A 22,771-nucleotide genomic window follows, 5' to 3' on the forward strand; every position below is an offset into this window, starting at 1 on the left:
CTGAATGTGCCCCTCCTAGTAAACACTAAGATCTATGTTTACTACTGGTGACAGACTGATATATTGGTCAGGCTGATTCATTGGATGATATTTGGCCATTTTGAGATTATTGGCCGATATAATTTGCTCACTTGGATTTAAGTGTTACCTCCCCCTCGTTTCAGTTTCAAAACATAACAGCCAATGTGAATTTTTTCTAAATAAACTTGTGTAAATATCTCATTTGATGTTGTTAAATCATATTATGTTAATTAACCATTGGCCACCCTGCTTTAAAGATATCTGTATTGGCATCAGCCATTGAAAAAACATTTCAGCCTAATATTTACAAAGTTAAAGTGACCTCATCCTCAAATATGTAAGTCACAAAGCCTATTATACAGTAAAACAAGCTGATTATATATATATATATATATATATATATATATATATATATATATATATATATATATATATATACACATACACTCATACATACAATTATAAAAACACAAGACCAATTTGTTATCAATTATTTACTTCCTAAAAAAAAAGTAAACTGTTCTTATTTTCAAACCATGACAAGTAAATGAGCACAACAAAGCTTATGATGTGGTGTAGTACTAGTTTATTGCAGCAAGCATGCAATGCCAGACAGTGTTCATGCAAAAGCTGGTGTAGAAGAGTACACTTTACAAGTTGCAAGGTTTTTGGATATACACACATGAACAAAAGCATGCATATATTCAACAGAAGGTAATTAAAACAATTACAACCAGCTCATGTCCTATCGCCTGCAATAGAATTTATTCCAGTTCCAAACATCAGTTATAAAATGACTGACTTTAACCTTCAAAAGTCAAAGCACTATCTTCACCCAGTTCTAAAAATTACTCAGAGATACAAAATTAAAATACTGGACCTTTTCACATTTAAGGGGATACAAACACTAGAAGGGATCTGTGGAGGAAAAAATTATCAGGGGGAGCATTCCGTAATCCATGGAAACCATGGAACATACCATCTACATTCAGGGAGGCTTATGTTGGAAGAGTATATTCTAGGAGGATTGTTTTTCAATTCTAAATATTACAGAACCAACATACTGAATATGGAAGGTTCCACTCATACAACTCGGAAATCTATCTGCCACAGACATCTGCCATCAAAGACGAACCCCAGTCGCGGAGACATCATAGAAATATCTGTCAACCACAAATACCTGCACGCCAGATATCTTAATACAGAACTATTGATATTGGGAGTGCCACTGATACTCTATCTCTGGATCACAGACATTGTATCTGCCTTAAGGTCATGGACAGTTCTTCTTCCATAATATGGTCTGAATAGATTGAAAAGGGGGTTATTTAGCCCTTTTTCCATTTCCGGCTCATTTACCGTTTTTCCTTATTTCTACTGGCAAAGTGAAAGAAACACAAGACAGTATGCGTAAAGATGCTAAATGTCTTGCAACATGAACACACGAGAAGTCGAAATTTGCTTCAGAATGTGCCAGTACCCTGATACCGGCCCCATTATGCAGAGTTACTGACAAGCGCCATCAACATCCAGAACTTGTTGCATCGGTTCAAACTATTAACTTCTCCAGTAGTGCAACCGGAAGTGCGCAGAGGCCAAGTGGGAAATCCAGATTGTTGAATCCAGGAAGTAATCATGTTTGTGACATCTGTGTTGAGTAAGATTCGAAGGTTCCAATTTCCCTCTAAGAATACATTTTTATTCCACTGATGATTAGGTTTAGGCTTGGGGAAGAATGAATAAAATATGCATTGCTCTTCACTGTATTACATCCTATACAGCTATAAACAACTTGTCTTTGGCGCCCACTCTGAGGGTGTATTTCACCCGAAAACTGGAGCTCACATGCACCCTTATGTTTAAAAACACTCTCCTTTTGGCCACTGGAGGCAGTTCTTAAAATTTTGGTAAGCAGAGACTGACTTTAGCTCAAGAAAATTCAACCTACTGTTTCCGAATTCAGTAGATCAATCTGTCTTTGCATGTTTTGCCAAACAAAAAGAGATTTACCTTGAACACACATGATCAGACACTTTAAAGTGATCATGTGGCCTGTAAAAAATAGCACCTTCGAATGAGGTACACCACTACTATGCTCCTCTGAAGGAAGTCCTATAGGAGCCTAGATACCCCTCTTCCACCAAAATGGTAAACCAGCCCACTGACAGTTCTTCCACTGATTTGAGAGCTAAATAATGACGTAAGTGACAACATTTCAACACAACCTGCCCACAAACAAACATGGCGCTTCATGAGTCTTACTACTGATTTAAAAATAAAACACACAGGATAATTCCAGAATGGGCACCGGCACCTTGGCAGTGGAAAGGAGAGATTTACGTGGATTTGTGGTTCCTTTTTTTTCCCAAGGAAAAAGGATCTGCAAGATACCCAAGTTACTTCAAACACAAACTTATCAGACTCTCATTTGAACAGGTGACAAAAGTTGGCTTTCAGATAAACTCTCTGAATATAATTTCATAAATTCTCCTCTAGCCTGAAAAGTTTTGTCAATCAAGGAGAGTGTTGGGTAGATTACTTCTGAAATATGTTATGGTATTGATTATAAATTACACAACTAAAATTGTAATCAGTAAATAACATAAAATGATGAACTTCCTATTTGTCAGTCACTCAGTAAACTGTGTTTCTCAAGATTCAAGATGCAAGGCAGTGATATCATGCACGTTATCATTATTGTTGTTATTTAGGCATGTCATTTAGGTATTGTAAAAAAAAAACTTAATCAAGCTTTGAAATAAAACAAATTGAATGTCTCAAGATATGTTTTGGAGATTAACAATTTGTACCATGTAATTATTCATGAGAAGGTGTGGCCAAATCAATTTTGTTATGCACACATGGCTAGATGATAAGCAAAACATTTATTAAAATATATATTTTTAATGATATATTAATTGTAATTTTATATTTCATATAAATAATGCATATAGAGAACCAAAGATTGCATCGCTCAGTTATAACCCCCCACACACACAATTTTTCAATTCTGATTACTTTATCAAGATTACAAGAAATCCATTACTACCCAACACTGATCGAGAAGGCATAAGTAGAAGTTTATACAGAGAATTCACTGCTGGATTGAGGCAAATCATAAGTGCTGCCCTACAAGATAAGGCCTGCCAGTGTCCAAATGAGAGTCTTGCGAATTAAGTTTAACCGGTATCTCAGGTCTAGTGACACAAAGCTATGAGGATTCGTTTAGGCATTGGTTAACAGTAAACAAACTCAACAGCTATCACTGATGATACGACGAGGGCGACGGCAAATTGGGAGTCAACGGCGAGCAGACTTGGGGAGGCCTGATGGTGTTGGAGTAAAATCATAAAAAACTAAAGGCACAGGCGACGGGGGCCAGGCGAAGTCGGCGATACTGTAGGAACTCTTGAGCAAGGTCCACATCTACCAAGCCTTAGAACAGTTTGACTCACAAGTACTAACCTTTGACACTCTTTTTTTATCAGCCACCCCTTGCCACCCCCATGTGTTCATATAGCCACTCAAAGACACATTCAAATCTCATTGATTTATTCACCCACCAACTAATAAACCATTAATTAAACCGTATATGAACCAATTATGACCACATTCTCTCCAAAGCTAAACCCACACATCACCAAGTACCCAACCATTACGAGACACTAACCACCAAAAAAATAAATGGTCACTCCCCAACCCCCACCCCCTTTGGCAGTAACAGATAGTAGCGTAATAATAGTGTTTAGAGAATCTCATTGGCTCTGGCAATGGTGACAAATAGTGAGGAATCTACAGAAGGGGTGGGGTGGTAGTGAGGAGAAATAGAGCAGGTATGCGGTCAAGGCGCACACGCAGAAAGGGTGCACGACAGGCAGAAAGGGGGCACAGTGCTTTTACCTGAATGGAGATAGAGAACTTCCCGTGCATTGCCTGGCACTAACTTTCTTTCACCCAACCAGCACTGCTCATGGTGTTCACAGTTCCATAGGGACCTAGTTCAGTTGGAACAATCACATCAGTAAGTGTTCGTTTTATGGGGCTTGAAACAAGAAAACAAAAAGGAAGCATGCACTACAGCAAAGCCACTGCTATACAAACGAGCGAAGATATATGGAATAAGTCTTAAATTTACATGTGCACTCAGCCCCATCACGTAAAACATCAGAAAACAATTGCAAAATGGTCTAACAGTGCTAGTGTCATCTGACACTCACACATAAATAACGTTTTGCAATATGCAAAACTGCTTGAATCTTAAAATCTAGTCACAAATTGTCATTGTACACCACACCAGTTACAAAAGCTGCATGCAGTCTTTGGGTGGCTAAAAGGGACCAGAAGCTGGGCAGAAGAATTTGTTGCTCCTGTAGGGGGTTTGGTATGGTGGGGTGGGGTATAGAGTGGGGTTGACCCCAGACTTACCCCATCCATAGAGACAGGGGTGAGATTGGGATCAGTCTCTACTCCTTAAGCTTCTTTTCAGGATTCCGATTCATGAGTCTGGTCTTTCACAAAGGAAAAACAATCATGAAACATCAAAAGGCAAAAATAGTAAAAGCTCCAGCAAAAGCTCTAGTGTTTCCTCTTTAAATGATCGGGCGGGCTCTTTATTTGTAGTCTTGTTATATAGTCAGTATAGATTGTGTACAGTCTTCACTTGTGGCAAAAATAGTTACCTTGATAGAAACTACAAATGTGAATGTCGATGCAAAACATTTAGTAAGATAAGCATTCACATTCACACATTGACATCCTCATCACATACTGTAGGTTTGAATAAGGGCATGGTAAACGAATGACATACTGGCACTAAATGAGAGGCAGATGCAATGAGAGAAGAAGAGAGATGCAGTGAGGGTCAACTATGGAGTTTCAGCAGTGAAAAGAGCAGGAAGACTGAAAGAAACTGATAGGAATCTCCCAATGCATTTAATTCCAAATCACAGCACCACAAAATATACAGCACTTAAGTGTAGCCTTAATCCAGTTTCACATTATAAGACTACAGATAAAAAATAAAAATAAAAAAATCTTTAATACATTTCACTACTAAGGCATAAGAATCATAGGCCACTGAAAAACATGATTTTGGCAGGATTTCTTTTTTTGGCTATAAACAATCTTTGCGTAAAAGTATATCTCGCTTGAAGCTGTAAACAAAAGTTAAAAAAAAAATGTTTATGTTTGTTGAGCATGTTTCTTTAAATGAATATTTGAGTCCCTTATAACTACTTTAATATAAAAAATAAAAAAAAACATGATAGCATTAATAAGACACTTAAAACAGATTCTATGATTAATTTTGTGGCAGTTAAGTCGGTGAACGTAGAGACGCTCCCATAAGACAGACAGGCCGGAGGGCCAATCCCAGCAAATTACTAACTACACCTTCATGATTAAGTATTTCCCATACATCTCCATATTTATGGAAGTAGCTACATAAAGTAGGAGGGGAGAAAAGTCACAGTGTCTTTCAGCTTTCAGGATGGGTGGACAGGGATGGAAGGGAGGTGTTAAAGGTCATAACTAATGTTTCCCCATCTGGGGTGTAAGGGATGCGTATGTATGTGCGTGTGGATCGAGGTTGCTTCCCTGTGCACGTGTACATGTCCTATTGTGACAACCAATGGAAAGCATACAAGCTACAACACAGTCCCAGAGAAAAACAAGAAACACACACAAAGACATGTAAAACACTGTCCAACCCTGGTCCAACACTTCACACCCCTTTGGAGTAAACTTACATTCAAACTTATTGAAATATTTCAATATCTAATTTCTCAATAACTATATGAATATGTAAACTGGTTACGTTCGTATGACAATTTCAAGCAATGTTTAAAATTATCAAGTACAGTATCATTCATAGACTACAAACACTTATGAATATAAAAGTTTAAAATCATCATGGCAAATACCTAATCTACCCTATACCCCTAATCTACACCTAACTGGCAATAGATTTAAGGTCAGTGGACATTTCTTAAACAGACCACTGATGTGTTTCATTGGTAAAGTGTGAGGGAATGAGAGCATGCAGTTTCCCTTTTTCAGCCCTGACTGCACCGGTGTGTGATCAGAACCAAGGTTAGAGGTTCCAGTCTATAGATAAAACCAACACGCCCACCATCTTAAACACACAAACAAACACACACACACACACACACACACACACACACACACACACACACACACACACACACACACACACACACACACACACACACAGGCAGCACAAGAAAGGAGAGGCAGAAAGGACGTGGAGGACACTATCGGAAGGGTGTTTCAGGGGTGTGTAGGGCGAGTTCGGGGCGGCGGAGGAGGGGCTCCTTGTGCGACGGCGGAATCGGCGGAGGCTCATACACGCGCTGTGTTGCCATGGCGATTGCAGCAGGCATGGGGGCGGCGTTCAGCACTGGCCTGAGAGTGTCGAGCGTTGCTACTTGTTGAGCAGGCACACCAGACAGTGTGGATAGTCCGGGCATCGCCACAAGGGGATTGGGAGATGAGTAGGCATACTGGTACTGTGGGTAGTGCTGCAGCTGCTGGTACTGCTGGTAGTATTCGGCATAGTATCTGAGAGAAACAGAGGACAGGAAACACATGTGCACATCCACACAGACAGGGAAAGAGAGACAGAAATCACATAAACAAACACATATACATATATACACACACACATACACCATTAGACAGGAAGGAAAAACATATATATATTGCTACACTATTCCATGAAAGGTCTTCACTAAATTTACTACAAGATTAACTAAATCAAATAAATGTTATCATTCATGATCTCTCTCTTTTTCCAAAGTTTATTGCTAGTCAATTTACCTGGCTATAGGGTCATCCTCCTGTGCAGAAGCTTCCTCTCGACCAGCTGGAGTAGGTAACAAGGCTCTGCGTTTGGCCCTCTGGTACATAAATGGTTTCATAACAGGGTCTGGCAGCAAAGGGGCTGATCTTCTTAGTGGACTCCGGTCCCTCTCTCCTGACTTGGAGCTGGTATGTTGCTGTTCAGCTAGCATTTGCTGTCCTTGTGCAAAGTAGTGTGCCCTTGCTGCCTCTAAGAAAGCTGCTGGATCAGCTGCCCCCAGAGCCCCGTAAGCTGGTGTAGCACTGTAGAGAGCTGGTGCTACTGTATAGGCTGGGTTAACAGCAGTAGCACCAGCTGCCGGTACATCCATGCTGTGTGCCGCGGCTAGGAACACTGGATTAGCTACCGCCGACGCATAAACCTGTGGACCATATGCAGCAGCAGCAGCTGCGACTGCACCACTCGTCATCTGTCCATAAAGAACTGGGTTAACAGAGCCATACATCTGCGCAGCAGCAGCACTGTTGCCGAGCGCCTGATTTGCAAATGTCCCGCTGTAGAACTGATTGGCAACTGTTCCGTACACTTGACTGGCTAATGCTCCATAGACGGCTGGAGCCACCGCTGTTCCTCCCTCTGCCCTTGCACCGGCTGTAAGTCCAGTCAGAGCAGCGTAAGTGGGATCAAAAGTAGAGGTGTTGTACACAGAATTGTGGACACTCTGTTGAACCTGCAATGGCAGGCCAGCAGCCGCAGCAGCCGCAGCGGCTAGCACGGCTGCTTGGCTCTGATATTGCTCCAGGGTGGGCTTCCCAGCAGGGCATTCACCTGCGTAGTGACCCTGTTTGCCACAGCTTACGCATGGGATCTTTCCAGTAGGGGCCTGCTTACTTGGCTGAACTTTGGAGAGCTCCACTGATAGTGGCCGGCCTTTGAAGGAGGTCCCATGCAAAGCCTCGATAGCCTGCAGGGCATCTTCCTTGTTCTCCATATGTACAAAGGCATAACCTGCAGAAGAAGACAGACTTTTTGTTAAGGAATCCAACTAGTAAGTGAGAACCAATCAGAGCCAAATGGAACCCTGTATGCACTCTAATCCATAAGGAGGCTTCACATGAGCATTAATAAATACATTGAACTCTATGGACTGAAGCATCAGCTTCATTCAGCGTTTCCCCTGGCACCACATTGCGCTTCTGTTAAGCATTGTAACATGGCACTTAAAGTTCAAACAATTTCAACTCTGACCTTGTAAATGCTTTTCTTTCAAAATGGCAGCCAATGATTACCAGTCTATCTTTGCAATGACAGGTTGATTTTCACACACTTTTGTACCTCATTAATGATGACGTATAAAGTAAAAAGCAAAAAATTAATAGTAGTAATAATATATATATATATTTAAGACTTTATGGAGAGATATTGAATGTCATACTCATAAATATTTACCTTCTTTCCTCAGTTGTTAAACTCTCGTGAACTCGGTTCATGAGAAGCGTGGCACAGGTTGCCGAACCCATTTGAACTTGGCACAGAATTCACAGTGCATACAAACTAGAGATGCACCGATACAACTTTTTCTCTCCCAACTTGATTCTGATACCTGCAATCTCAGTATCGGCCAATACCAATCCGATACCAGTGTTGTTTTTCTTAATCAGTGTAGAAGATTTATACCTCACAGTGTGATATTTATTGAGGGTACTCTTTTATATGTAAAGAAACATCTCCAGCCATTGCATACTTATGTGTGTGTCAACAGAGCCACACCATTCAGCGCTAGGCATGCATGCTACATATTAGCCTTTTGTGATACACAAAACTCTTGCATGTCTATAAGAGACTTTGAATAAAATGCAGGAGTCATATGACTACTTTAATAGTGCTTTTGTGGTTCTATTGTGTAATTTTTGGAGCTTGACATTAACGAACAAGACTAAAACACAGAATTGGATTTGGATCAGGCTTGTCGGGCCGATACTATCAGTCTAAAAACTGTAGCTGATCCAGGTATCGGATCGGTGCATTCCTATAACAAACCATTATGAAAAGCCCAAATGGCTCATTAATAAACTAATTCAAAACATTATATAACTGCCCCACCATTCTAAACAGCATTGATGAAGAAAACGGCAGGGAACACAGACATAAATTTTAAGGCTTTCCACCCAAACAAAAAATGTACCATGGATTTACTATAGTAACTAATGGTATTGTACTTTTTTTTTGGCAGAAATATTTATTCTAAATATTATTATTTATATAGATCTACTTAATAGGGGAATATATGCTAATTTGTGGGGGAATATACGCTAATTTGTTTTATTACAACTATGACAGGTTAAATGTTTTATTTAGTCTTTGTAGTATCTAAATGTATAGGTTTGAATGTATTTTCAAAACAGAAATAGCAATTTTGTTTTTTTCATTGCTGTTAATGTGGTAGTGAGGAGCAATGGTCTTACCTGTAGTTGTGGTCTAATTAAAAATACCACTGGACTATTCAAACCTCAACTGACTCGGCAAAAGAATCGCCATTGGCTAGTACATTTTGGTTTTTACTCGCCAAATTTTTGATGACATGTAAGCTTAATGCAAGTGAAAACTAAAAAAGATGTTAAGCAAATCTAGAAGGGGAAATCTTCACATACAGTATATAAATATATATAATATTCAAATATATGACTTCACTGTCAATTTATAATGTGTCATGAAATTGCATATTCATTAATGATACAAGCTGTTCTCACTGTTTAACATTTCATACACATTTTTAACAAAATATTCACAAGGTTGGAACCTAAAGATGAAAGAAGAATTACACTTATAACAATTATTTAATAATTGTATTATATAAAATAATAATTTAATTGATAAAAAAAAAAAAACTTGCATAGATGCAGCACAAGCCTATTTGTAAAAAATTTTATATATAACTTCAGAATATTTTACCTCCTGAGGTAAAATATTTCATTACGTATGACTGTGCCTTGAATTTATGTATTTACACAATTATTGTATAATTAATCCAGTTCAGTTACCACCACTCATTACTTTATATACGCAGATGATACTGATTTTTTTACGCTATGTTTGTGATTGTTTTGATGGTTAATATGTATGGTGTTGTTGTGTTTATGTTTTTCTATGCACCGACGGTGGAAACAAATTTCCAATTTGAGGACAATAAATTATCCATCTATTATAATTTATTTGATTTTTTTTTTCAAGATGGCGCCGGTGTTTTTGGCAGGCCGTCAGTTCCTGAGACTTTTTCCAAGTTTGTTTATTTTATGGTGTTTTATGAGTCTTTTAAGCCAAGTGATTTTAAACTCAAGTGTTGTCTTAAGCCAAAATGCGCTGCCATTAATAGCGTATGATCGGCAAACTCTATTGAACATTAAATTTCTGGTCGATGAGCAATCTCACTGGGTGTTGCTGGATGCTTATTGCACTCCACCACCGCTGCTGGCGGCCGTGCCTCCCTTTCTGCGGCGCGTGCCATGTTTGCCGACGGGAAGGAAACGCCGAAGGCGAAGAGGGAAAAGAGGTGGTGTTGCTGTTCAGATTAAGCTTACCCTTGTGAAAAACCGGGAGAGGTATACCCTTCGGAGTTCCTCTATCAACAAAATGGACTGCTGTCATCTCATAAGACGCCGTTCATTGGAACGTATCGGTTACCTAACGTAACCTCGGTTCTCTCTAGATGAGGGAACGAGTATTGCGTAAGCTAGCTTACGCTACGGGAAAGATTCATCTTTTCTGAGATATTGAAGCCAAAAAATTATTCTTAATTTTGTATCCATTGTCAACGCAGTGCGGCAGCTGCAGACCTTGAGCGGGCTAGCTAGCGAGCTCATTGGTTGCTCTGCGGCAACTGCTGCAGCCTATAGACGAGCTTGGGCAAACTCGCATCCAATGAGAGGCGTCCGCGCGCTCACTGCATCAAAGCCCGCCAAAAAGGGCGAGACTAGAGTGCATATAAGCGTAGTTCGTAGGCTGGAACCCTGGTTTTCATTGACTGAAGCGAAAAGTCGCCGTGGCGCCGAAGCACGGCCGGCTACGCAATACTCGCTCCCTCATCTAGAGAGAACCGAGGTTACGTTAGGTAAACTATACGTTCTCTTACGAGAGGTTCTCTCGTATTGTGTAAGCTAGCTTACGCTCACGGGAACCCATTGTCAACGCTGCGCGCCAAGCATCCACTGTATGAGCCCCAGGGAATTAAGGGGAAACCGGGGAGCCCTTATGAGTGGGGAAATAAGATTTGGCCGGCAAGAATGCGGGTCAGTGTTTGTGTAATATATAAGCACATAGTGGGAAGGGAACGACAGAGGGCGGTGCCGGTCTGTGTGGAATGTGTCCCATCAGTGCAGCTCACCAGGGGAGCTGTAGCGTATTAAACCGCTAGTAGTTTTGCCTGCAGAGCGGGCACTTCCATATTGTAAAATCTGACAAATGTGGAGGGGAAGTCCATCCCGCTGCCACACATATGTCGTGAATGGGAATCCCGCTGGACCATGCCCACGAGGATGCCATGCCTCTAATGGAGTGAGCCCTAATGCCCAACGGGCATGGCAGGTCTTTTGACGCGTATGCAGCAGCAATAGCGTCCACTATCCATCTAGATAGTGTCTGTTTCGAGGCGGCGAGACCTTTGGTGCGCCCTCCGAATGAAACGAAAAGCTGCTCAGAGCGTCTGAAAGCGGCGGAGCGCGTGGTATACAATCTCAGTGCTCTGACTGGGCAAAGGAGATTGGCGTCGCGTTCACTATCGGATGCTGGTAGCGCCGATAGGGAAATGACCTGTGCTCTGAAAGGAGTACCGATCACCTTGGGAACAAAGCCGTGTCTAGGTTTTAAAATGACCTTGGAGTCACTTGGTCCAAACTCAAGACACGCAGCGCTGACAGACAGCGCGTGAAGGTCTCCCACACGTTTGACTGATGACAGGGCAGTCAGAAAAATGGTTTTGAGTGAAAGGTATTTCAAATCCACGGATTGAAGTGGTTCGAAAGGGGGCTTTCATAGTTTCGAGAACTATAGAAAGATCCCAGATAGGAACCGATGGGGCGCTGGGGTTCATCCTTCTAGCTCCCCTAAGGAAGCGGATGACCAGCTCGTTTTTTTCCCCATGACTGGCCGTGCAGGGGTTCAGCGAACGCCGCAACGGCTGCCACATACACTCTGAGCGTGGATGGGGATCTGCCCTTATCCAGCAGCTCTTGTAGAAATACGAGCAGCGACAACACCCCACATGTCCGCGGGTCCAGGTCTCTGTCGGTGCACCATTTTGAGAACACAGACCATTCTGACGCATAGAGTATTCTTGTGGAAGGGGCTCTAGCGTGTATAATGGTATTTATTACTCCTTCTGGCAGAGCGACGGGTAGTCGTTGGAGGAGCACCGAGTGACGCGTTTCCCTGATCCTCTGCATTACCTGTGGCAATAGCGAGACTGGGGGGAAGGCGTAAAGCGGGCGCCTGGGCCAGTCCTGGGCCAGCTGCCCTCGCTGAGAAAAATATCGGGCAGTGAGAGTTCTCTTCTGACGCTAAAGAGGTCTCATCTCTGCTCTGCCGAATAGGTGCCATAACGCCTGGACTGTTTGAGCGTGCAGGGACCATTCCCCTGGGGAATATTGTCTCTGGACAGTCTGTCCGGGCCGCCGCTCAGGTGGCCTGGCACGCGCGTCGCCCTCAACGAGCACAGGTGGCACTGGGACCAACTCAGTATGCGCTCCGCCAGATGGAAAAGGTTCCTGGATCTGACACCGCCCTGACGGTTTAGGTAGGATACCACAGATCTGTTGTCCGAATGGACCAGGACGTGGTGACCCTGAATGACCGGGAGAAAGCGCACGAGCGCGCATCGACCGCTATCATTTCCAGACAATTTATGTGAAGGAGCTTTTCCTGAACTGACCATAGGCCGAAAACCGGAGAGCCCTCGCGAGACCGCGCCCCAACCCGTGTTGGACGCTGCCTGTCGAGATGACTTTTCGGCGAGATACAGCTCCCATTGTCACTCCTCGCTGATACCACTCGGCCACTGTCCAAGGCTGCAGAGCTGAAATACAGGTCTGAGTCACCTTGATGGGCTGGCGGCCTGTGGCCCAAGCCCGGCGAGACGCGCGGGTGCTTAGCCAATGCTGAAGCGGGCACATGTGCAGTAAACCCAGCTGAAGTACTGCTGCGGCTGAGGCCATGTAACCTAGCACTCTCTGGAATTTCTTCAGAGGCGTGAGGCTGTTCATCTGAAAAGATGCACGCTGTGTAGATAAGCGAGCCGTCATTGCCACGGAGTCTAGTTCTATCCCAAGGAAGGAAATTGTCTGACTGGGCTGTAGTGAGCTCTTGGTCCAATTGTCTGCAAGACCCAAACTGTTCAGATGGCTGAGGAGAACTGCTCTGTGAGACAGAAGCTCCATATGTGACTGAGCCATAATCAGCCAGTCATCCAAATAGTTCAGAATTCGCAAACCCTGACTCCGCAGGGGTGCGAGCGCCGCATCCATGCACTTCGTGAAAGTACGGGGTGCTAAGGACAGGCCGAACGGAAGGACGGTGTATTGATAAACCTGGCCGAATCTCAAGAATGGCCTGTGACGGGGATTTATCTGAATCTGAAAGTATGCATCTTTCAGATCGAGAGAATAAACCAGTCCCCCTGGCGCACATGCGCGAGGAGTTTCCTGATTGTAAGCATTTTGAACGGTCTTTTTGCAAGCACCTTGTTCAAAACCCTGAGATCTAATATGGGTCTGAGGTCACCGCCTTTCTTGGGAACAAGAAAATAACGGCTGTAAAGCCCCGACTCGCTCAGAGAGGGTGGCACTTTCTCTATGGCCCTTTTGCACAGAAGGCTTGTTATTTCTGAACGAAGCATGCACGCTAAGCTTCCGTGTTCACAGTGGTTTCGAGCCAGCTCTGAAGCGAGGAGGGCGGCGATCGAACTGTAGCAAATAGCCCTGTTGTATTTTGCTTAACACCCACTTGGATATCCCTGGAATAGCTTCCCACGCTTTGAAGCGTAACGCTAGAGGGTGAATGGCCAATTCGCTCTGATTGCCGCGACACAGAGCTGAACAAAATGTGTGAGCGCGCTTAGTGTGTTTATGCATGATTGCTCGCAGACAGCATGAACAGGCTGTTTTGTGAGTGACTTCCGATTGGAATGAATGGGGAAAGAGTCACATCTGTTACGTGATGCGCAAGCATAGTCATGGGCACGGACTTACACACAGAGGAATGTTTGCTGGCCGTGTAACAGAGCTGGCAGAGAATGGGCACGCCGCGACGTATTCGTGGGCGATTTATTGACTCTAGCGCCGAGCGGTTCAGTAATCGATTTATGTGAGCGTGCTCTGGTGGGGACACGAGACATGCAGTGCTTGTGTGCAGAAGTGAACACTGGATTGTGGGCACGCTTTCACACATAGGGCTGGTCGGGTGACAGAGCAGCCAGAGAATGGGCGCACAGACGCATTTGTGGGCGCTTTCATTGACTCTGACGCCGAGCGGTTCGTGAATCGCTTTATGAGAGCGTGCTCTGATAGGGGCACGGATGTGTTATGCTTGTGTGTAGGGGCTAACACAGGGTTGTGGGCACATTTTCTACACATAAGACATGTTTGCTCTTTACAAGATTTATTTGGGTCGCCGTGAAAACGGCGCTTGAGTGCAGGCAAGCCGGCAGTGTCACCGCTTGTTGGCTGCTAAATTCACCACTGCAGTAGCCTGAGAGAAGGGGACTGACAGGGGCTGAAGCTTTGACGGTGGTCCGCCGCGGCGGACTGAGCCGTCGCTTGTTCAACAAAGCTAGGAGGACTTCGGTTGTTCAGGTTTCAGCGCAATCTTAGGCCGAGGCCCGCTGGGGCGGTGGTCTACGGCGGCTGTCTGAGCCGATCTGGGGCGGCCGCCCTGTCAGCGCTGGGAAGTCTGGCTTTGTTGAGCTGGGCGCTGTGAAGATGCTCGTGCAGGAGGCTGGTTACGTGGGCTGCCTGCAGAGGAGCTAGCGCAGCGAGGCAGGAAGAGATTCATGGCTTGGGTGGCTTTCTGGACTTCCAAAAACGGTCAACAATGCCACTTACCACGGAACCGAAGAGACCGGACGGAGAGAGCGGCGCGTTGAGCGCTCAGTTTCTCCCATGTCGGCTAGCGTTAGCCACAGGTGTCTCTCGGTTACAGTCAGCGAGGCCATGCACTTCCCTATAGCTTGGGCTGCAGCTTTGGTGGCGCTGAAGGGCGCAGGTCCGTCACGCTCCTTAGATCTGTAACAGCCTCTGGGTGCCTGCCTCTCTCATCCCACTCCCGAAGAAGGTCCGCTTGGAGGATCTGCAAGACGGCCATGGAATGCAGAGCAGATGCGGCTTGGCTGGCGGCGGAATAGGCGCGGCCAACACAGGCGGAAGTAGTTCCTGGTTTAGACCGCCATCTCGCGGAGGGCGGGCAAAGGTGTGCTGCTACCGAATCCTCGACCGGGGGGATGGAAGAGTAGCCCTTCTCGGCGGCACCGTCCACTGAAGCGAGAGCGGTGGAGACGTGGGATCGAGTCCTGGCCGAGAGAGGCGCGTTCCACGATTTAGAGAGCTCGGCGTGGAGTTCTGGCAGGAACTGCGCGGTGACGGCTTTGAAGAAAACAGCCGTCGAGTCTGTTGGGAGCCTGCTTAGGGGGCGGTGACCACTCGAGCCCGAGGCAGTCGACGGCCTGTGTGAGGAGGCATATCAGTTCCCCTTCGACTCCGGCGCGGGTCCTGCTTGATTCCTGGGCCGTTGAGGAGGCTTGTGACCACTCCTCGCTGTCCTAAGCCATGATGGAACAGCAGCCTTTGTCCTCCGCCTCGCTCTCCAAGGTGGCAGCAGTGCGGCCGCTCGGCGGCAACTGCGCGTCCCGGGAGGGCGGGGAGGGTGAACGCGATGCTCGAGGGAGGGACTCCGGCGAGACAGTCGCTTCTAAAACCGGTTCCGGCAGCCTTTGGGACCGGCGCATCTTCCGGCGCGGTGAAACAGAAGGCGGCGCGGCAGCTCCGGTTTTGCATACTTCGAGTCGAGCCCGCAGGGTCGACATCGGAAGCTCCTCGCAGAGGTCGCATCCGCCGTCAGCGAGGGCGAGCTCTGCATGCCCCAGTCCCAGGCAGACAGCGCAGATGATGTGTCGGTCTCCGGCGCTGAGAGGAGCTAGCTAGCCCGCTCAAGGTCTGCAGCTGCCGCACTGCGTTGACAATGGATACAAAATTAAGGATAATTTTTTGGCTTCAATATCTCAGAAAAGATGAATCTTTCCCGTAGCGTAAGCTAGCTTACGCAATACGAGAGAACCTCTCATAAGAGAACCATCATATGCTTGGAACATTCTGATCTCCCCGACCTCGTCTGGATTGGAGCAACTGTATCGCCCGCCTCGACTTCATCGTGGTGGTGTGAGATCGTGCAATATTAGACCTTTGCGCCGGATATCTCAAGTAAACAATGACCCGGTAAAACTGAGGATTGCCTTGATCAACGCAAGATCAGTGGTAAATAAGACCTTTTTATTGAATGAATTCTTTACCGCGAGCGGTTTGGATTTTATGTTTATTACTGAAATGTGGCTCACGCGTGGAGAAATAAGCCCTTTCTCTGAACTTCTACCACAGAAATGTAAGTTTTATAATACTCCTCGTTTATCTGGTCGAGGAGGAGGGTTGGCTTCTATTTTTAAAGAGAAGTTTAACTGTAGACAAATAGTGACCGAGGGATATCAGTCGTTCGAACTGCAGTTAATGATATTAGACATTGACAACCCAGTGGTAATAGCAGTCATATATAGGCCACCTAAACAACATAAGGACTTTACCAATGATTTTGGAGATTTTCTCGGAGGTTTGATATCAAAGTTTGATAGACTGCTTATTGTGGGTGATTTTAATATTCATCTGTGTTGTTCTGAAAATTCCCTGGCAAAGGATTTTTAGGTTTGATTGACTCCTTTGGCCTAACTCAGGAAGTTAAAGGCCCAACCCACATGCATGGCCATACATTAGACCTGGTACTAACACATGGTTTTCTTGTTGAGGACTTAGAATTAAGTGATTACAGTATCTCTGATCATAAACCTGTTTTGTTTACTATTCCTGTTGTCTGCCATTTTAACAACCCTGTAAAATCTATTCAGTATTTTCATAAGTTTTCATCTACAACCTGTGCAGATTTTACTACAAGGTTCAGGGAGGTGTACAATGTGTCAGACAGTGGTCTTCAGGACAGGGGAGTGGATGAACACCTTCAACTGCTACACTTAACCTGTCAAGAAGTGTTGGATGCAGTGGCTCCATTAAAAAGTAAATATTGTAAAAATAGGTCTGATCCCTGGTTGAATGATGATGAGATACGGCGCTGTAGACAAGCTTGCAGGCAGGCGGAAAGAAAATGGAAAAAGGATAAACTTCAAATCTTTTATAACATTTTTAAGGAAACTTTAACACAATTTCTGAGAGCTGTAAAATCAGCTAAATCTAGATACTTCACAGAACTTATAGAGAAAAACTTGAATAATCCGAAAACACTTTTTAATATTATTAATATTGTAGTAAATCCTTCTCCTAAGGTAAAATGAACTCCGTCCCCGTCTGTATGTGAGAACTTTCTTGATTATTTTATTTCTAAGATTGATGCAATTAGACTGGATTTCTCACCGATGACTTATAAACCATTAAGTCCTGTTCGGCATATTGCAGTTTTTGATCAATTTGAATTGGCTACATTTCAGTGGTTACAAAAGGTGGTAAGTAAATTAAAACCCACAGGCTCCGATGGAGATATGGTCCCTCCATGGTTTTTTAAAGAAACTATTGAGGTGATTGGGCCTGGTACCTTGCAAATTATAAATAACAGTTTAGATACTGGGATATTTCCAAACATGTTGAAACAAACATGTGTGCAGCCTTTACTAAAGAAACCAAATCTGGACCCGACTGTCCTGGCTAACTTCAGACCGGTATCTCATCTTTCATTTTTATCCAGAATTTTAGAAAAAATTGTTTTTCATCAATTAAATAACTTTGTAGAAGAACATAAGATCGGTGAAGTCTACCAGTCTGGTTTCAAGAAACACCACTCAACTGAGACAACACTTGTAAAAGTTTTTAATGATTTGTTGATGACTGTTGATGTTGGAAAGTCTGCTGTGTTAGTTTTATTAGATTTAACCGCGGCTTTTGATACAATTGATCACTCAGTGATGATCTCACGTTTGGAGGAGTATGTGGGGGTTCAGGGGAAGGTCCTGGAGTGGTTTAAATCCTATCTGACTGGTAGAAGTATGGTAGTGAAGATCGGGACATGTTCTTCTAGATCAGCACCGATCATGTATGGTGTGCCGCAAGGCTCCATTCTTGCTATTTTATTTTCTCTCTATATGATTCCGTTGGGAAATATTTTCAGGAAACATAACATTAAGTTTCACTGCTACGCTGATGACGTACAAGTGTATCTGCCATTGTCACATGAAAATGGTTTAGAACCACTTATGGCCTGTCTTAAAGATCTTAAAACATGGTTGACTTTGAATTTTTTACATTTAAATGAAACCAAGACTGAGATTATTGTCTGCAGTTCTAGTGGAGCCAAGGGTACAGCAGAAATAGACTTTGGCCTTTTGTCACCTCATGTTAAAACATGTATTCGAAATCTAGGTGTAAATATGGACAGCTCTTTAAAACTAGACAAACAGATCAATTCTGTTGTAAAGTCAAGTTTCTTTCACTTACGCAATCTAGCAAAGATGAAATCATGCTTGACGTTTAAAAGCCTTGAAACCGCGATCCACGCTTTGATAACATCCAGACTTGATTATTGTAATGCGTTATATACGGGAATTAGTCAGTCATCTATTTCTCGTTTACAAAAAGTTCAAAATTCAGCTGCTAGACTTTTAATGGGGATTAAAAACGTGAACACATTACTCCTACCCTGATCTCCTTGCACTGGCTTCCGGTTTATTATAGGATTGATTTTAAACTTTTGTTACTGGTGTACAAATCTCTGCATGGACTCGCGACCGGCCTATCTGTCAGATCTTTTAACTGAATATCAGACTGGACCGAAGTTTGAGATCAGCGACTCAGAAGCTACTCAAAATACCTAGGACACATCGAAATAAAAAAGGTGATCGTACCTTTGCTGTAGCAGCTCTAAACTTTGGAATAGTTTGCCTGAACATATTAGAGATGCCGCTAATGTGCAGGATTTTAAAAGACAACTTAAAACACATCTGTTTTCAATAGCTTTTAATCAGTGATAATTTTTTATTAAACGTGTTGCTGCCTATGTGATGCTTACTTTTAAGATTAGATCTTTTTTACCTTCTGTGTTATGTGTTACAATGTAAAGCACTTTGGTCAACTTGTGTTGTTTTTAAATGTGCTATATAAATAAAGTTGCTATTGCTATTGCTATTACACTTCCTACATTACTACATTTTGTAACATGTTTTTTTTATATGCACTTGTGCAATTTACACTGAGCTTACATTGATATGTATAACAAGCACTAAATTGTTACTTTTTCCTTTAACTCCACAGGCAAATGCTTACAGTTGAATGAGCGAGGCGCATATCAGAGCCTTTCTATGCTAGGCATAAACCTACAAGCTGAGCATAAAATAGCATAATGTGGCCCTCCCATAGACATTCTATATACATTCTGTACACTGGCGAGGAGACAGGAGGCCATTTATTTTATGGATGTCTATGGAGGAGATGCTTCAGTGAGCTGAATAAACAGCTCATCTCTTAATAAATTGACCACCTGTCCGCTAATCTTCAACATGTTTTACACTAAACAATCCATTTGGAATGAACTGATTGTTGAGTTGACTAACATAAAATGTATGTTTTGTCCAATCATATCATATCAATATTATACACTAATAATATTACTATGATTATTTTCTCTCCTTATAAATATAAATTACAAAAAAAAATTTCACAGGTGTTACCAAATCAGATAATGGTGCTACCACTCTCAAATGTTAGTCTGGATCCCTGCAATGAGCTGAGCATTGACGCCCCGCTGCGAGTCATGTGGAAGCCACTTGAGAACAGAAATGTGTTAGATACTTTTAACTACTTGTGATAATTTTTCTGTACACTCACCTTTCACCTTGTCACACTCCAAAACTTTCCCAAAAGTCTGAAACAGCTCCTGGAGGTCTTCTGTGGTGCACATACTGCTCAGATTACCCACAAAAACCTTTGTGGAATGGAGTGGGCGTCCCCGTGACTCCTCCACCACTAGGTTACGGCCTTTGAACTCTCTGCCACTGAGCTCCCTAATAGCACGTTCGGCAGCACCCTCTCCTTGCAGGTGGACAAAAGCGAACTGCCTCAAGACGCTGCAGCTAACCACCTGTCCGTATGACTCAAAGATGGCTGACAGTTCTTCTTGCGTAGTGTCCAGGGCCAGGTTCCCAACAAAGAGCTTAACAGTGTTGCCCTTATCCATTGTGCTGTAAAGATAGGCATTTCAGGATTAAAAGCAGTGGTGTCAGAATGTTTTACAACATGGGTGGGGCCTTTTAGGGGAAAGGTCTCTGAAAACTAGTGATTCCCTTACAATAAAGTAATAAAGTAATGTGGTACTAGTTGTGGACCGATATATCGGTTTAATGGGATAATCAGTGCCGATAGTTGCTTTATGAATCTATCGGTTATCTGCAAAAAAATCTATGCTCATAGATTATTCATTTATTTATTTTATTCCCCCTGGTTCCACCGGCGCGCTGGAGGAATCTACAGTTAGAAAATGTAGTTGTTACATTACAACAATCTCCTGCAGAGGTGAGATCAATTATTTTGATCCGATAATTGTGTTATAATTTGAAGCGAGGACATGCAAAGAAAAATGCGACCATATGGAAATGTGCCTCATCAGCAGTTACATCCTGTCTATAACTTAATATCTTGTGAATAATAATAAACCACATTCCTCATTAAACCTCACCTGGTTATGTATACATTATATCTAAACAATACCCTTCATCTGGTGAATATATATAGGCTATTAAAAGCTTGATTTGGTAAATACTTAAATAGAGATAATTGTAACAGAGCCAAGTCTAAGTCATTTCAAAATAAGAGTCCCTTATGTGTTTTGAGCATATTTATAGTTAAAAGTCCCATGTTATGTACCAAATAAACAAACAAAAAATAATTCCTGGTTATAACTGGGATTTTGGTTGAACAATAAACAGCATTTGTGATTTTATTCATTTTAGACTCTTGTTACTTCTATGTCTGTGCTAGTCATAGTAACAAACTTGTATGACTCTGTCATCCGTGGAACACAAATTAAGACGTTTTAAAGGAGATATTATGTCTGTTTGTCCATACAATGGAAATTAATGTTGACCAAATTTTCAAGCTCCAAAAAGCTTAAAAGTAATCCATAACACTCCAGTCTTTTAGCACGTCTTCTGTATCCAATCCAATCTCCCTTTTCAATATAAAGCTTGACATCAGAAGTCTCCTTAATGATTTCTTGATTACACATCCTAGTGCTATCTAGCTCATGTGTCAAGAAACACTAGTTTTGATTGGTTAAACTGATTAAATCACTGCAGAATGCATGGATTAAACCACTGGAGTTTTATGGATTACCTTTATGTCATTTTTGGAGCTTCAAAGTTTTGGTCACCTTTCACTTTCATTGTATAGACAAACAGATATAATATTTCCATTAAAATATCTTTGTTTGTATTCTGCAGAAGGAACAAAGTCATACGAGTTTGAGACAACATAAGAGTGAGTAAATGATAGAATTATCATTTTGGGGTTAAACTTAATCTTTTCATAACAATGTCTTGAAAAAAACATTATACTAAATGAAACTTAGGTTAAGCTAGCTAGCACACAACATACATGCATAAAAATTACTAAACACGTTGTTCAAGGCTGATCAGAAATTGAAATACGGGCAAGCATTTATTTAATAGTACAGACAATTAAATAGGAGCAGACACAACCCCACAGCAATCTGGTGACGCAGGGTAAACACGTTCACTTCCTCAATGTTACGGCGTACGAGCACACTCATGAACACAAGAGAACTATATTCTTCTAGCGTTTAAAAAAAAAAAAAAAGAGGAAAAAAACTGTTTTTAACGACCGCTCAGGCCTATCAATATGAGAAACCGCTGACTTGACGCTCCCTTTATAACAGTCTGGCGTCAAAAACATGAGTAACGCGTGTCGAGTGATTTACACAAAATGTTACAATTCTGACACCAGATGTTTACAAAACACTCCCGATGTCTGACACGAATAGCAGCGCAAAGTACTGCAGTGACACAATCTATTGTCATATTTTCATTAAGCTTTAGCGCATATTCATTCTTTCCAACATAACTCAATAGATGACTCATTTTGTTGGTATTTTTGTGTCCCCGCTCCCCCCAAACCCTCCGCGTTTGTCCATAAATCACACTGCGGGCGTAAGTATGCCATAGCGTGTTTCATTGGTAATTGTTATTTATTGATCTACATAGGATGACTTAGGAGTATCGGATTGTTTGAAACATAAGTATAAAGAGAGGGGGGAAATCTTCCATCTTACCTTAGCGGTGCGGGGTTTCAAAATGGTCGGTCTACTTCCGTTCTTTAGAAACACGCTCATTCTTCAGTAGTGAGGAATGAACGCATGCTGAGGGAGACTGGGGGCTGAGAGTGCCGCTCATCTACTTCTACACTATGCATAAGTTAACTAAACGTACATTTTACAAAACGCACAAAAGCAACTAGAGACCACTGAATCAGTATTGTAGCGGTACCATGGTGCAGTTAAGGTAGGACTTTGATACCATTGTACAGAATAATTACCATATTCATGAACCTACTTGTTACTCCAGGGTACCTCAAAGAATGCAATGTTACTGCCTCATGACCAGAAAACATG

At 42.8% G+C, this 22,771-nt stretch overlaps 1 protein-coding gene across 2 annotated transcripts; it reads right to left on the minus strand.

Annotated features, from left to right (window-relative positions):
- Positions 1 to 596: 596 nt before the first annotated feature.
- rbm14b (RNA binding motif protein 14b) lies at positions 597 to 22,620 on the minus strand. Of its 2 annotated transcripts, XR_007971086.1 has the most exons (5): positions 22,433 to 22,620; positions 19,975 to 20,327; positions 6,859 to 7,849; positions 4,447 to 6,600; positions 597 to 4,016 (listed from the first exon to the last, which is right to left on the minus strand). XR_007971086.1 is itself a non-coding variant. In XM_052132018.1 (4 exons), the coding sequence occupies exons 2-4, from the start codon at positions 20,321 to 20,323 to the stop codon at positions 6,294 to 6,296; spliced, it is 1,647 nt and encodes a 548-aa protein (XP_051987978.1). In that variant the 5' UTR covers positions 20,324 to 20,327; positions 22,433 to 22,620; the 3' UTR covers positions 597 to 6,293. The 2 variants fall into 2 exon arrangements, 1 of the variants encoding a protein (XP_051987978.1); XM_052132018.1 differs by having other exon boundaries at positions 597 to 6,600.
- Positions 22,621 to 22,771: the final 151 nt, after the last annotated feature.

The sequence above is a fragment of the Xyrauchen texanus genome, chromosome 1 (genome assembly GCF_025860055.1).
Source record: "Xyrauchen texanus isolate HMW12.3.18 chromosome 1, RBS_HiC_50CHRs, whole genome shotgun sequence".
Lineage (NCBI taxonomy): Eukaryota > Metazoa > Chordata > Actinopteri > Cypriniformes > Catostomidae > Xyrauchen > Xyrauchen texanus.